Raw genomic sequence first — 16,217 nt, forward strand, 5'->3', positions numbered from 1 at the left:
CTCCCTCAGATATCCCATCTGCATATGGTGGTCTCTCTCTCCGGGAGTCTTATTAATCTGTATTAAAATATCTATGCTTTGCTAAGTTAATCATCAATCATCATTATAGTATTTTCTACATAAAATGGGCTAGTATTCCTGCCCCATACATATATGTTCACTGCAATTTTGTGAATTTTTTAGGCAATTGCAAAAACGAAACATTCCTGCTGTTTTAAAGGTGAATTTACCATGACATATTGACACAAATCTTGACTCTGACACCTCCACAGTAACTTCACATTTCTTGACTTTCTTGAGACACAGATCAGATGTACAATACAATCCATTTTGTGATGATATTCTGCCTTCAGACACTCTAAAAGGTGTATTTGAGCTGCAGATCATCTCAATTTTATATAAATTAATCTCACTTAATTTTTTTTGCTTTAGTTAGGACAATTTGCATTTTTGCATCCAATTAAATTAAAAGTTACAAATCTTTGACTTGAAAAAACCTTTTACTTTGACTTTACTTAAAACAACTGAGTTCAATGCCAGTTCCTACGTCTGACCAAATTATTATATTATAATCATAAAGACTCAATTCATTAGGTTTATCTAATTTAGAGTGCGCTCTTAAAAGTGTACACTAAAAATGCTTTCTCAAAAAGTGTACACTATTGAGAGTGACTAGACTAGAGCATCTCCAGCTCTTCTAATTCAAGTGGTCAATGTTTGATTCTGCACTTGAACCATCAAACATTTACTGAAGTCTGCACTAAACAACAGAAAGTATCCTCCTAGAAAGATAAGCTACTTGTCCAATGTGAGGTTTGCATGAATGATTGGACATCAGTAACTTAGCCGTCTTATGGGAAATTTTGGCTTGAGGCACTTTGCACTTTTCACTGCAGAAACGGTGGTTGTAGAGTGTAAAATTCTATATTTCTGAATTAACAAACTTGGGAGTACAATAAAATCAGTGATATACTGAAGACAAGTAAGCATTGCCTTGTCCATTTCTCAAATGTTAAACAACCTTATTATATAGTCACCCGCAGCTCTATATGAAAACATGACCATTGTTTCTGAATTCTTCTTTGTGTTAATCAGCTTCTGGCTGTCATCCTTACCTTCTGTTTGCAGAGGCTCTTGTCTCTATTCTGGCAGGAAATTGGTCTCCTAACATGACAGACTCCTTGAAACAGTCTGGTATGAAACCACTGTTGGTCTTGACTCTTGTTTTAATTAGACAGCTCTGCAGCATGCTGAATGTCAAGCTGAAGTCACATTTATTTATTACAAATGCTAGGCATGTAAATCAGTGGAATATTTATATTTGGCATGAGCAACATTTTGGTATCACAGTTACTTGTAATTACGATTCTTGCTTAATGTTAAAAACATTTTTTAAATGAAAAAAATATAAGAGAAAATCAATGTTTGCGAGCACTTCACAATGACATTGTGACAGGTGTGACCAAAAGGAGCTCAGATAATAAAGACATTTGCATCTCTATACAGCATAACTTTAAAGAAAAAAAAAATCAAACCTTTACTTAAATGCTTATTAGCATCAGCCTGTGTAATTTATCCACATGCTGGAATGATAAGCTGTCAAATGTTTTGAAATAATAATTTAAAAAACCTAAATCCAGAAGTTTTACATTCTTTCTTCACCTTGTTATTTTCTCTTGACCTAGAAGCTAAAAATATTCCCATGAATCTCTCTACACTCGGGTATTTCAATTTCAGAAAGTAAATGACTCCTGAAAAGTGGGCAGTAAAGCCCAGGTAGGTGCCAGACCAATCAGAAAAAGGAAGAGTGGGTGCATAATTTCTTTTTAGAAAATAAATGATCAAACTGTCTATGAAACAACATATTCGTTAATGCAGCAACTAAGTTATTATTTTAGCTACGATGCTACTCAGGATGTTATGAGCAGCAATGGTGAACATATTTTTTCACATTTGTTTAAAGGTTTGATTTATGACAGCTGTCACTGCTGCCACCCCCACTGCAGGTTGTCACATGAATATCCAGCACAAGCTGAACAATTTAAGGAAGACAAACTTGCTTCTGTAAACTGATGATATTTATAGGTTTCCATAAACATTTAGAGAAAAGTAAGTCATTCAACATTCATAAATTAAATAGTCTGAGAAACTAATTATGTGATCTCCAATAAAAATGTGAAGAAATGTTTGCACTGATGAACAAAAAATAGAAAATACAGCAAAGTAATCTTTTGAAAAATGTTAAATGTATTGAAAAGATTTAGAATTTTAATAAAATACATTAATTGAAAGAAGCATTGCTAATTTTAGCAGGCAAAAATTAATATTTACTTATAATCTTTGCTGTTGTAAACAGTAAAAAAGTGTGAATGTAAAGGGAATATTTAGTCTCATTCTAGAGTTAGAAGACATAAAAACTTTAAAAGTATGAAAACCTGGCACCAGCCCTCCTCTCCACATGAAACATCTTGCTCAATAATATTTCAACTGGCTGACAGATGCTAATCTGACCTCTTCCCCAATCTGTTCCTGTGACCCGTATCTCATCCTGCAAAGATGAATTCCCCTAACCACCAATTCTGCCTCCTTCTCCGGCCTGAACGTGCTGTGCAGTCAGACTTGTGATGCCATCAACCCATTGCTTATTTTGGCGCATTTTGCGAGCTTCTTAGCCTTTTTTCATACAGCTTTTCTGCACCACCACTGTGCTTTTGCACTTCATCCATTGCCATCTCTCAAACTCCAGTAATGTCAAATGACAAAATCTGGTAACATTGGTCAAAGAGGAGGGGAGGGGCCATGAAGGGCAGAGGGATTTCATCAAATTGGGCCACAGTCCGTCAAAAAAAATTAACTAGTGGGTTTTGGCAACATTTTTCTGCGTCTCAGCTTAATGTTTTCTATTACTAATGTCAGATAAGCATGAAGAAAACTGAATAGGAAAACCGGAAAAAATATATCTGCCTGATTATAGAAAATGTAACGTGCTGCAATTTTAAGGAGAAAAATATAGTAATAAAAAATTGTGCAAAGAATTACGGTGATTTTTGTTTTTAGAAGTAATGATCAACTTTTTTCAATGAAGTTATGAAAAGGACAGAGACAAACAGTGCAATTAGACTGAAACAAATAAGTCGGCAGCAGTTTTCCAGATTATAGCGTTTTCATGAGATCCAACTCACAGGCTTAATTAGTTGTCGCACACCCTGCTGTTCACGCCAACAGGTAACACACTGCGAGACTTCATTTTCTCTGCTGATTTGAAGCCATAAAACTGCAGAACTGACAAGTGACATCAAACAAACTCTTCACCAGCTTTTATAAAAGTAGTCAGGTTTTAATCATTTTGATTTAAGGCAATCCAATACAAAGCATTTCACAACCCACCATATGACACTAATCATGTACAATAAAAATCCTTGAAACGTGAAGCAGAGTCATGCAGAACAGAGAACTTAATATACCTAAATAATAAAGATATAAACAGTGGAATCAGACCAAAAATAATGATAAACAAATAACAAAAGGTGTTAACTGTAACATGCAAACTAGCTACAGCTCTTTTATTTTATTCTTTATAAACACTAATGAGACAGGAAATTTTCAGTAGTCAGGCACAAGAGAGAACAAATACCTTGCAGTCCATTTTCTCTGCCGCATTTGGTGCAGAAATACTTGTATTCTGGATGGACTGTGTATTTTTCTTCTCCAACAGATGAAGGCATACAAAAAAAGAATGTCATGCATTTGATAAAGATAATAATTGTCAGGGCTTGAAGAGATAAAAGGATCAATGGCTTCTCATGTTCTAAAAAAATTAACAAATATTTGTAATACAGCAATCTTTCCAAAAAATATATAAAAACATTTACAGTTAGCATTCATTTTAGAGATTAGATGTTAATGGCTGTAGGAGATTTATGTTTTTAAAAAGTGTTTCAGTCAGACAGCATTTTTAAAGTGTGTTTTTTTTTGTTGACTGTCTGAGCCCAAGCCAGTCTTTTGCAAAGATGAACCCTATGAAAAATGCAAAGCAACAGAAAATATATTCATTAAAAACTCAACTAGCGCAAAAACTTTTAGAGGAACTTGCTTTAGAAAATGTGTTTGTCAGAAGTTAAAAGATTTGAAGGCAAACCTTAGTTCCAGTAGGATTAATACTTAATTGACTCTACATGCAAACCAGCTGTTGCTCTACTCCTCTGAACCTTACCCATCCATCTTAGCTGCATATCAGGACAGGACCTAACAGGATGGAGTGACTGCTGTTCAAATGATTAAGGCCTTAATAGTTCGCTACATTAAACAGTTCAGCCCAAGCCTTTTGAACTGAAATATATTCTGTTCCTTCAATACTTTGATGTGTTTCAAAGAAACGGGAAACCTTTTGTTTTGTGGTCCATCAATCCGAGCTTTGACACAAACTAGAAAAACTGCTGTTACTTAATATTCATTCTTCCACTGCAACACAAAATAATTGAAAGTGCAGAATGACTGCTGTATAATAATGACAAAAACGGCAAAAACAATGGGATTAAGCACAAAACTAATATGGCCCCATATTAAACATTTTCCAATTATCTTGTTTTTGCTTCTTCTTTTGGAGAACAAGTTTGCAAAAAACAAAATTAAATTAATTTACCATAGCCATAGTTACTGATGCCAAGTTTTGTCCTCTAGATTATTCCAACCTGCAGTAAATTGTGTTCCAACATTTTCAAGGCATATATATATATATATATATATATATATATATATATATATATATATATATATATATATATATAATCCAGGATTATCATTGCTTTATTTACAGAGCTTCTGGGATTGGTACATAAAGATTCATAGAATTTAGAAACAGATGTAGAAATCTGATGAAAAGCTTTTGCTGAAATATCTCAGCATGGCATTGACCTACATTTCTGCCTCTGAAGTCTGCATGCTGAGGAGGTTAAAAATGGAGCATTTTGCTTTGCTGCATATTTCCACCATCTCGGTGTTTTAACGTCTTCTGCAAAATCCTCATTATAACTTTTTTTTAATGGAATCTAATAAATATGCAAACTGAAATAAAAAAAACATAAAAAGTGAAATAATTTGTACTCATTACTATTATTAAATGTAATTTTCTTCTGATATTGCTTGTAAGAGAATGTTTTATTTTAATTAGTCTTAACTTTTCTTTGAATAAAATAAGATTTTCTGCTCCTCTTAGGTTTAAAGTCAAATGTCAAAGGTCTATTACCAGACAACATACAGTAGTGCTCAATGTGATGCTATGTATATAAAAAAAAAAAAAAAATTCTGAAGGGATGAAAAAAGAAATCTGCACCAAATGGCCTTTACTGAATTAAAGTCTATTTGGAAAAAAAAAAAAAAGATTAGAAACTGATTTTTTCTGAAATTGTTAAGTTTTTTGTTAACTTGTTCACTCACTGAGAATCTAATTTATATAGTTACAAATAAGTTTGAATGAATGAATGAATGAAATCCAGTTCATGACGGATTGTTATTTTTGTACAGTGTCTTTATTGATAGGTGTAGCACTATTTTAGGGTGATACTGCCAGGCGATATCAAACATCGTCATAGTTTTCTGTATGATGCATCCCTTTCTAAAAAAAGCAACTATTTTACTTATTCCCATTGATATGATTTCGTAAGTGTTTTAAGTAAATTCATTTGCATAGAAAATAAAGAATGGCTCTCACTCTAAGGAGTTTCAGTACAAATGATATTTTTTTGAGCTATAATGTGATTTTTTTTTCTCCACTCATCACAAGTAATCGCTTTGGGAAGATTTTCACTTTTTGTTTTCCTGTAATGAGCAACTTTAAAGCAATCCAGCACCACAATGCCATCCAGTATCTTACTTTGAAATTACACCTCAGCATTTTTTAGCTAATTCAAACTCTCATAAGCTTATTTCAGAGCACTGCTCTGGGCTATTGAATGTAATCCTACTCACATTGATTGCAGAAAGTAGAACATCTAATGATGATAACTTTAATTTTAACTTCTTTATGGGAACTGTTTGACTTTTTCCATCCAGAAGCCTGGTCAGTGTAGTTTTAATATGTAGTTTAAAATTTATTTGGCTCCGAGTTTCACTTAGTTGTGTGTGCCGCTGACTGTAAAGAATTGACAATGATTTTTTGAAATATATTTCTAAACAGTGGCAGTGCATGAAATATGAATCCCACTTCAGAAACTTAACATAAAGGATTACATTAAATAGTTCCTATGTTTAAAAAAAAAACAATTTCTTTGTATATTATATACAGTTAGTATCTTTACTACTTCTGCTATGATTAAATTATAACCATAACATTTATTTGCATTTTTTTATGTTAACTCAAAATCTCTTGAAAGTCCTGAGACAGATTGTATTAGCAGTATGCTCACCGTCAAGAAAAAGAAGAAAAAAAAAACCTAATCAGTATGAGAATTCAATGGATGCACTCCTGGTGATTTTGGGGCCCTAAGCAGCAGTTTATATTTTATATGCCTTGGATTTGCGCTGCACATATGTTTGTATAAACACTTTCAATAAACGTCCTACAAACAGTGTAATAGGAGCCAGTTTTTTTCATACTTAATTCTCCATGCTTTGTATCAAATGGTGGTGATGGAAGTAAAATATTTGACAAGGATGAATGACTTCCTCAAAATTAATGATTAGCAGCACTCCAATAGTATATGGCCATCTGGTACAGTCATAGTAATTGTTGTGCTAGCTTTCGTATTCAGTCACTCAAAAATAATTGGCTTTTGCTAAAATTTATTAGGTTTTTTTCAAAATTAGATGTAAAAAATATCCATGCCATTCTAAAAACAATGCAAATAAATCTCGTACGACATGCTCAGACCGACATTTAGTATTAAAGAGGGAAGGAGGTGGTGTCATTTGGAAAACGCTAGAACTGTGATATCATCAGAAATTGAGATCAACCCCCAATACAAAACATATTCGAGAAGGAGAAGGTGGCTAAAAATATATTACTGCATTAGGCCACACTGATGATTGACAAGAAGAGCCTGGGTCAAGTTCAAATGTCCTGATACACTTAAAGAAACAAGCACAGACAGGCACAAGGTTTAACCACAACATGACCTCCGAATCAACCTGCTGTCAAAAGTAGACGTGAAACAGTCACTGCCCAAAAGGCTTTCAGCAACAAGTCCTGAAAAATTGGGTCAGCATCTCCTGAAGAGAGCCTGCAAAGAAATATATCACAGTAGAAACAAAACCGACCAAATAGAAAAAGAAAAATACTGCTTCTGTAGTCAATGGGAGAGCACAGCACAACATTCTACACCCATTGCTTGGACTCCTGTTCACAGCAAATTAGGTAAAATAAAATCAGGAGGTAGAGAGTTCCCACTGGACTCTGATTGGCTGCTGCATGCTATCTGTCCTCAGTGAAATGCAAAGAAAAAGGTCTCAGATTTGTGTGTGGTGGTGTGTGTGTCCAGGCGGAGTGTATGGCGGCGGCGCAGGATTGGGTTTGATCCCTCTGCTCTTCATGTACGAGATAAACTGGTCAGGGATTTCTGCTAGCACATCTTTGGCGAGCCGTGCCATGCTCAGCACGTGGTTTCCTGTCCGGTCCATGTAATCCCTAAAAGGAACGAACTGAAGAACAATGACAGACAGGGGAAAAAATACAGCTTAAAAGTAATGCAAAACATAATAAATATGAAATTCGCTCTTTCATACAGGTTATATCATCACCTAGCTTGATGCTGCATTCACATCAGCCCTGTTTGGCATGCTTTAATCGAACTCTAGTCCATTTGCCTGGAATGTCCCTTTCATTTGGGGAGGTGTGAATGCAACTGCACCAGATGAAAATGTAACATATTTTACTCTCCAATCAAACTGACTCTCCTGGGCTATCAGGTGTGAAAACACTCTTCGACTGAAATACTTTGGATAGTATTTAAAAAATATGTATTACTGAGTGAAAAAATATTTTCATCTAGATAAGAAGTAGAAACACTGCCAAAAATATTAAAACATCCAAATAACAGGGACAATCCAACCAAGTCATTCAGGATTTTCTACTGGAAATACTGAATCCATGTCTGATGCTTCACCAACACCAATGTTTGTAAAGTCAATGCCTTTTAACAGGACATTCATCAGTGATGACAAAATGATCACTTCTGTGTGAGAGACCCAGATTATTTAGATCAGAAATGTCATTCGAATGACCTGGAACACAGATTAGCAAGCCGTGCACCTGAAAATGTGCCTCTTTAAATTGTGTGGTGGCATTGTTACCAGCACAAAGTCACAGTCTGAAGAATAGCAACAGGCTTTGGGAGTTGAGTTTAGTTTCACTGCAGATGAAACAGCTTGGCAGGTAAGACACATCATGTTTCCTGGAGTGGCATGCAATACAAAACATTTCCAGTGCTTTGTCCCACATGTAATCACATAAAACAAATCTACACCTCATGTTGTCATCTGCCATTAGTGACAAATGATGTTTCATGGTATGCGCACGTCAGCAAACATATGTCAAAACTAAGGAACATTGGAAGCACCGCTGTTGATAAATTACAACTCAAATATGTTGATACAAGGAACACACACACACACACACAAAATCATTTATTTTAATTTACCACTTCACAATTAGGTCTAATGAAGATTTAAATATCACAAGTTTTCCAGTCTGTGAGAATTAAATCACTCAATCTTCCACAGTCACCTGAACAATGTCTCTCTCTGCCAGTTTCCCCCGGGATGAGACCCTGATGTCGTCACCGTCCAACTCCACCATAGCTGCAAGAAACAAATCATAAGCAGGCATGCATAAAATCATGTGGTGTTAAGCAGCTTCCATAACAACAGAGATAAGGCAGATCCATACTTATGGAAAAGCCTTGGTTGGCACTGTATTCATGCATCATCTTATGGCTGCAGTAAAGCTTAAACATATGTTGAGTTGTGCAGGCTTTATTGGTGGTCTAATCTCATAATAAGGCCTTTATCATAGACTGTGCAATTTAGAATCATCAGCACTAAACATTGCAAACCCAGCTATTAACCTTAGTCGGTTCTACTGCAATTATGCCTGCATCCACCTACACAGTCCCTTCCCTTCAGATTTAAGAGTTTGAACAGCAGTTTTCTCTGTAAAATACAGTCAGAGCTAAGCAAACATTACAGACTCAGAACTTGTGTGTGTCTGTATGTAAACACACACAGAAACATACTTTTATATATACACACAGTACCTTGTATGTGTGTATATATATATATACATATATATACACATACATATGAAATATGAATATGAATATGAAAAGATGCATCAAACAACGATCCTCTAGAAGTTAGAGCCTTTGTTTTCTTTTTCAAATGTGTGTTAAGCTACTTTGGTTTTGCTTTATTTATATTTTTGCCGTTTTATGAATATTTTTCAGCTGCAGCCTTTGAACAAAGTGAATGCAGACACAAGCTAGTGACAGAGTGTCAGGGTGAGATAAAAGTAGGCGGATCAGGGAAAACTTCTGTCTCTTATCTTTTCTTCGTTTTTGGAGACATGCGTGCAACACACATTCATCTTAAAATGCTGCATTGAGTTTAGTTTTGCTTCTTAGTACTGAAGAATTTTATTGCCTTACTTGGATTTTGTAGAGAATATGGCTGTATTTTTTCTGAATCCCACTTTTGAAACTCTTCTTGCCAAGAAAAGCCTGTGGAAAGCTCCATTTGCAATTGTCTGCATTTACAAACTTTTACATTTTTCTTATGGCTTAGCATAACACTATTAATCTTTATTGTTGTGCATATGTATTTTAATTTATTCTTTAACATTACTGCATTGCAAACTTATTCATAATACTTGAACATTTATCACATTTTGTGACATTACACTCACAAACTGAAAAAATATATGGACTATAATAAACTCAGAGGAGTGCATATTATATAAAATCCGATGATATAAATTTCCTTCAGACATCAGCTAATTAGCAAAAAGTCCACTTTTTGTCTATCTTGGACTTAGATTTTAAAAGGCCTCGTGAAAGTTTTTGATTGTCCCTAGAAACGCAAAAGGAATAAAAACTTTGGCAAGGGACTGCATGTTTATAAAACAATCAAAGTTATTTTACCGTCAAACTCAGCTTGACCAACTCCTACGATGATTATGGACATAGGAAGTTTGGCAGCCTGTGAAGACATCAAAATACAAAAAATATAAAACATTGTTCCCAGAGAAAAACATTGTGACTGTGAAAATGTTCTGTATGTGAGGTCTCCATGATCGGATTACATTAATATTGTGTGTTAACATATTACATGACAAAAAACCCTCAATTTACATAAAAGAAAAAAAAAAAAGAGATCGATGTTACTAAGGTGTCATTACTTGGTAGAAAACAAACTTGTACTCTAAACTTGTTTTTTACTCCTCTTGCCAGAAAGATTAATGTTTTTATATTTCCAAGTAAACAAACTATTTTCTTATGAGCAGGACACTGAATGTAAGTTATCATATTTGAGATAGTGGTGTAAATTGACTGCTCATGGTAAAAGTTTAACTGGAAATGCATGCAGAGTTTTTTTTGAGTATTTACTTATTTTTCGTGGCTGATGGTGTTTAGATAACTACACAACCAATCTAACTGTAGCAAGTCACTCACATAAACTGTTTTCACCTAAAAACATTATGATCCTATCTCACAAATGACAACCTGCCTCAGCAATATGTTCACCTCTAAGAAAGAGGAGTATGTGGGGAACAAAAATTCTTGGCTGGTTGGTTGAGATGCCGGCTTAGAAAAAAATAAAATGGACAAATTTGTTGGCAGCAAGCTTGAGCATGACTTATTTTGCAGCAGATGGATGAGCCGTGAGAGGAAAGATGAGGGGAGGTGCTGGACAAGTAATTACAGCCACCTCCCCCGTCACCTGCCAGTCGACTCCAGGCTCCACCTCTAATCTCACGAGACAATGGTTCGGTATACAAGATCGACATTTTGTAAACAAACATGAAGCAGAATCGGCAGGACTATGGTAAACCCCAAAAATTTAATATGAAGGGAAAGTAAAGTAATACACGGTTTTGAAATAGTTTTTCAAATAAAAACCTGCTAAACGTATTTTTAATCAGTATTCACATCATTTAGTTTAATTCTAAGGTGAACTGATTGCTTTCAGATGTCACCCAAATGTTCAACAGAGACCACCCGTGTGTGACGTCATCTCAGAAGAAAAATATAAATACAGCTGTTCTGCGAAGGCCAAAAGGTTTTGGTCGAGAAAATCATTTAACATAACAGAATAATGAGAATCACATGCCACAGCTGACAGTTCAGGGATAAAGCTGCAGGAAAGCGCAAAGAGTTCTTTGGCCATAAAGCTATTTCTGAACCCTCCACCAAAAATTATAGTCATGATGAAGCAGGGAAAAAAAAATAAATAAAAGAGTCAATGGTAACTCTGAAGGGGCTGCAGAAATCCACAGCTCGGGTGGCATGACGTTTCGACCAGAGAGGGATTTGTCATGCATCCTACAAGTCAGTTCTTTATCAAAGACTGGGAAAAAGAAAGTTACTTTCAAATAGAACAGCTGTTTGCATATCAGGGAGTTCAGAAGGAACAAAATTCATTGTAAAACAGAAGAAGTCATCATAATAGTAAATCAAATACAAGTTTTTGCATATTATGATTGTTACAGTACTCTTAAAAGCTGATTTTTTTCAAAAAATTTGCAAAAAACTCAAAAACATTTTGCCACATTGTCATAATGAGGCATTTGTGTAAAGAATTTTGAGGAAAAAAAATATTAATTTAACACAAATATCTTGCATCATGCTAACAACATAACCAAACAGAGTGGTGAGATGTTTACAGAGTTGGGCATGTTTAGATTTTCTCAATCTGTCTCTCTGCTCTTATTTAAAAAAAAAAAAAAGAACTCAAGCATGATTTAGTTTGAAGCACACATAGTGTATAACCTCAGCACAGAGATCGCTCTCGTCCAGAAGCAGCGGAGAGTAAAAGGGAAAGAACAGTGGAAGCGGCAAGCATCAGGAGTCCACAAGGCTGGAGGCTGTGAGATAGAGCAGCAGGCAAGATCTTAAAAGGAAGGTGTGGCTGTTCTAATGTTTTGATTAACAGTCGCAAATTCCCTTTAAATCCAGTCTGCTGGGTGTTCTGTGCCGGCGGCAGGCTGCGGAGGTGCAGGAAGGATGGAGGAAAGAGGGAAACACTAAAGAAAAAGAAAAGAGTGGCGCACATTTGCCATTTACAGCTGAAAGACGACAAAATGTGAATGACGACAAGTTTCAGGAAAGCCTCTGGAGAGTATCTCTATTTTTGTGATGTGTTTCTATGGGCAGCAAAACCTTCAAATATCTGTATTTTGTTTAGTAGGAAGGTAATAATCTTCAGGTGAAAGTAAAAACAAGTACTCTAATATCCACTCTACTGCTCTTGTTGCTGTTGACAATGTTATATGAAGCCGTGGCTTTAGGGCTTCTTTTCTACATATAGCAGAACAGCTGTTGTTGCAAAACCTCCTGCTGTGTCTGGATTTGTGTGAAAACTGAGGAATGTTAAAATTCACAGCTGATATGCCGTTTTACATTTGTGCATTATGTGCTTTTCTCTTTGCTTTTTTTATATGCCACCTAGTGTTTTTTGTATATGTGATTTTTTATTTTTTTTTTTTGCTAAAAAAGTTCTAAAGAGAGTCTTTAGTGCATTTGTTCATTATATTTGACAAAGTCTGGCAGCAATAGATTTCATCACCTGACAAGATTTTGCTGGCAAAAGTTGGTGCTAAACACAATCATATCACTGTCTCATTTGCTAACATTGTTCAGCAATTTTAGCAATGTTACTTAACTAAATAAATATTCATGTATTTAAAGGTAAAAGAGCTCTATTAGTTGCAAAACTAATAGAGACTGCTGAATTGAGGAATTTCAGCATGATTTAAGACTAATTATACAGTTAAGAAAAATTTATATTTTTATCACAACTGGTTTTGTAATAAATAATTATTTAAAATAATATCATCTAAAGCTTCAGTTGTCAATTTGCTATAGCTTTTTCAAGTCAGAATGACTATTGTTACCTGCTTTTTATCTTAATATATACTCTGTCTTAGAGTTACTAAATTCAGTAGAAATTCACTGAGAGACATTAAGAAAACAATATTTGCCCACTCCAGCCTTAACACACAGCTTCAGTACCTACACATGTGTATCCTTGGATATGTTTAACTTCACATAATGTAGGACAGAATGAAGAATTGTCTGTATTTCTTACATTTACGATGGCTTCTTTGGTCTGGGCCATGTCTGAAATGACACCATCTGTGATGATTAGGAGGACAAAGTACTGAGAGCCGTCCTGCACTGCCGCCGCATATCTGCCCACAGATAAAAATCGCACATTAGGAGATCATTTGTTATTCACTATAGAAACCAAACAAGCTTGAAATTTGGATTTACTCACACATTTATCAAAACAATCAATAAATCCAAAATTAAAAGTCATCTGAAGAAGAACTTGTTTCAGCTCTTATCAGACACAAAATGTTTTTTGTGCTGATGTGTGAAAAAAAGAAAAGGAATATTCAAATATGCAATAGTCAGATAACACAGACATCTATAAAGCAGGATGTTTATATTCTGGTTTACAAAGTAGATTCATAAATCAAACAATTATTGGTGCATTAGTGCAAATTTTAAATACTGACTATTATTCTTTCAGTATCGCAATAGATTGTTGTAGTTTTAGAAGTACAACTTACTAAAAAAACTCAAGTATCCAAAAACAAAAACAAGTTCAAATGATAAAGAAATGTTCTTATTTTTGTTATGTAAAAAAAAAAAGGTTGAAAGAAACGTATAATTTGGCTGTATTTCATATTTTAGAAACTATTTTAAAATGAACTAGTATTTCTGGCAAACACAATCAAAGAGATGGCTCATTTTCTCCTTCTGAAACCAGATGTCCTCATCAAGGCCAGAGAACCAAATTACAGACAGGCTGCCAGAGCGTCCAGGGCACATAATCCTGCTGTGGGAGGACACTGCCACTGTTTTGATAAAGTGAATGTCATGTCCTGAGACTTCCCAGCAGAACATTTAATCGAAATTGCCAACAATATAGTTCTACAGAGCAGAGAAAGTGAAAATAATGACTTGCATCCATGGCTCAGTTAAAGCCTTTGACACAGTTTGATTGGAGAAATCAAACAAGATTAATTTCCTGTAAAATGGTTACACTTTCTACTGAACAAATCTTGTAACCTGGTTTCTATGGTGTTTTCTCATGTCTAAAATTACCTAGAACCTGGGGAAATATGTAAGCAGGGTAATTAAGATGTAAGTAGACAAGTTTAGCAACCATTCAGAAAGAGTGTTTATAAGCAAATGGCCACATCCCTCAGACAAAAAAATACTGTATCTGCAAGACCTTGATACATTTGAACAGCATTTATATTCAGATACATTCATCAGAGTAACATTTTTATGGACTGCTTTAGGCAGCAAAACTCTTGAGGATAACAGGGGGCGATAAGAGAACAAAAGCAGACTACAATATGTGACGCCTTAAAAAACTGATTATTTTAACACACAACAGAGCACTAAAGCTTTCGAGAGTTTTCTGTAAGCTGCTCCACATACATTTAATATGCATGTACCATGTAAAGTTGACACTAATCCAAGTACAGATTACACTAAATTGAAAAGATTTTACAATGCAGTGACACCAGTGTCTAAAATAAACTTCATACTACAAATCTCTCACTCACACTGCATCCTGATATCTATCGATCAATAAGAGCTAGACTTGTGGAAGCAATGTCAAGAAAAAAAACAACAAAATTTGTGTCCAGTCAGAAAAATTATTTTAACAAGGCTACTAACAGAACATTTTCTTTTCTTCTTCACTCAGATTTCAGGGAAGTAATGGTTCATTAGTCATCACTCGCATCCTAAGCAGAGTGCTTTATGGTAATTTGCTAATTTTTCTGAAGCTAATTCAAGCAGTTATGAAAGGCAATAATACGTTTCTCTCTGTGTTCTGTTTTCAAGCACTGAAGAAACTTGTTCACAAATATAAGCTGTACATCTCTACGCGTGACACTGGTTCAGTGTACATAGTACAAAATAGTACCAATAAATTGGCCATACTTTCAACTTTTGCTTCATTTAATATATGTGGTAGCAATATAGGCTACAAAACCCAGCCATATTTTCTAAATTAGAGCTCAGATTGTGTGCAAGATGACTGGGAATAAAAAAAAAATAAAAATGACTTTATTCATTTATTTACTAAACTTTATTTCACCAGGAAAATCCTACTGACATAAAAAAAATAAGAATCTTCTGGAAAAGAATCTTGGTCAAGACTGGCAGCAGAATACAGAGTTGCATTCTGCACAAACACAAGGCAACACAACAATCCTGCTTCAGGAGAGTCATGTCAAGTCAGTGGACAGTCCTTCACTTTGAATGTGTGAGGATTGTGTTTAGACTGCTTAAACAAATGCAGATATAGGTGTTGCAGACCACTTCTGAAAGTGATCTGAAGAACTCTGACCTCAAAACAAGTTCATGCACATCTGGATAGAGGCTAAAAATTATTTGAGGCTAATGGGCTTTAAGACTTTTTACCAATAGAAAGTCTGAGAGACCATTACTAATCTGGAGCTCTCGCCAACATGTGTCTGATTATGATGAAGCATTGTTTTTTCTCTTTTCACACAATTGTATTTATTGTTTTAATTTATGAAGCCAAAATCAATTTACTTTTAATTTTTAGAACTTATTTAAATGAAAAAGAAAAGGCTACAGCACTTCACTGGATGTTTGATTTCAAAACAAATCAAACATCAAACAATTGTTTAATTTGTACTCCAGTTTAGTGAGAAGAAAATCCAATTACCCAAAGGTGCACCAAACAATAAATTATGAAAATGTGTTTCTTCTTTAAAGAATCCATCCAGATTGACGCAGGATTTAAACAGTTTTCTGCTACTGACTGTTGGATGTCGCTGCATGACTCTATACTTTATGTTACATCAATAACATATTCCTAAAAAACAATTTTCAGACAACAAAACTGCATTTTTTGGAAGATTGCAGAATATTTTTCGTGGTCAGTTGGATAGACATTGCTCAAAAAAAAAAATTACAGTAAAATCATTTTTTACTGCACATTAAAAATGTTAATGT

The 16,217-nt window shown here is 34.7% G+C and overlaps 1 protein-coding gene across 3 annotated transcripts in view; it reads right to left on the reverse strand.

Annotated features, from left to right (window-relative positions):
* Positions 1–3,316: 3,316 nt before the first annotated feature.
* Positions 3,317–16,217, reverse strand: part of cpne5b (copine Vb) — a 118,707-nt gene continuing 105,806 nt past the window's right edge. For all 3 annotated transcript variants that reach the window (XM_044122132.1, XM_044122131.1, XM_044122133.1), the window contains 4 exons: positions 13,297–13,399; positions 10,131–10,188; positions 8,720–8,793; positions 3,317–7,635 (listed from right to left, as the gene is read on the reverse strand). In XM_044122132.1, the coding sequence (XP_043978067.1) occupies positions 7,444–7,635; positions 8,720–8,793; positions 10,131–10,188; positions 13,297–13,399 (427 nt within the window). In that variant the 3' untranslated portion in view covers positions 3,317–7,443. The remainder of the gene's footprint in view (positions 7,636–8,719; positions 8,794–10,130; positions 10,189–13,296; positions 13,400–16,217) is intronic.

This window comes from Gambusia affinis, linkage group LG07, assembly GCF_019740435.1.
Source record: "Gambusia affinis linkage group LG07, SWU_Gaff_1.0, whole genome shotgun sequence".
In the NCBI taxonomy this organism is placed as follows: domain Eukaryota; kingdom Metazoa; phylum Chordata; class Actinopteri; order Cyprinodontiformes; family Poeciliidae; genus Gambusia; species Gambusia affinis.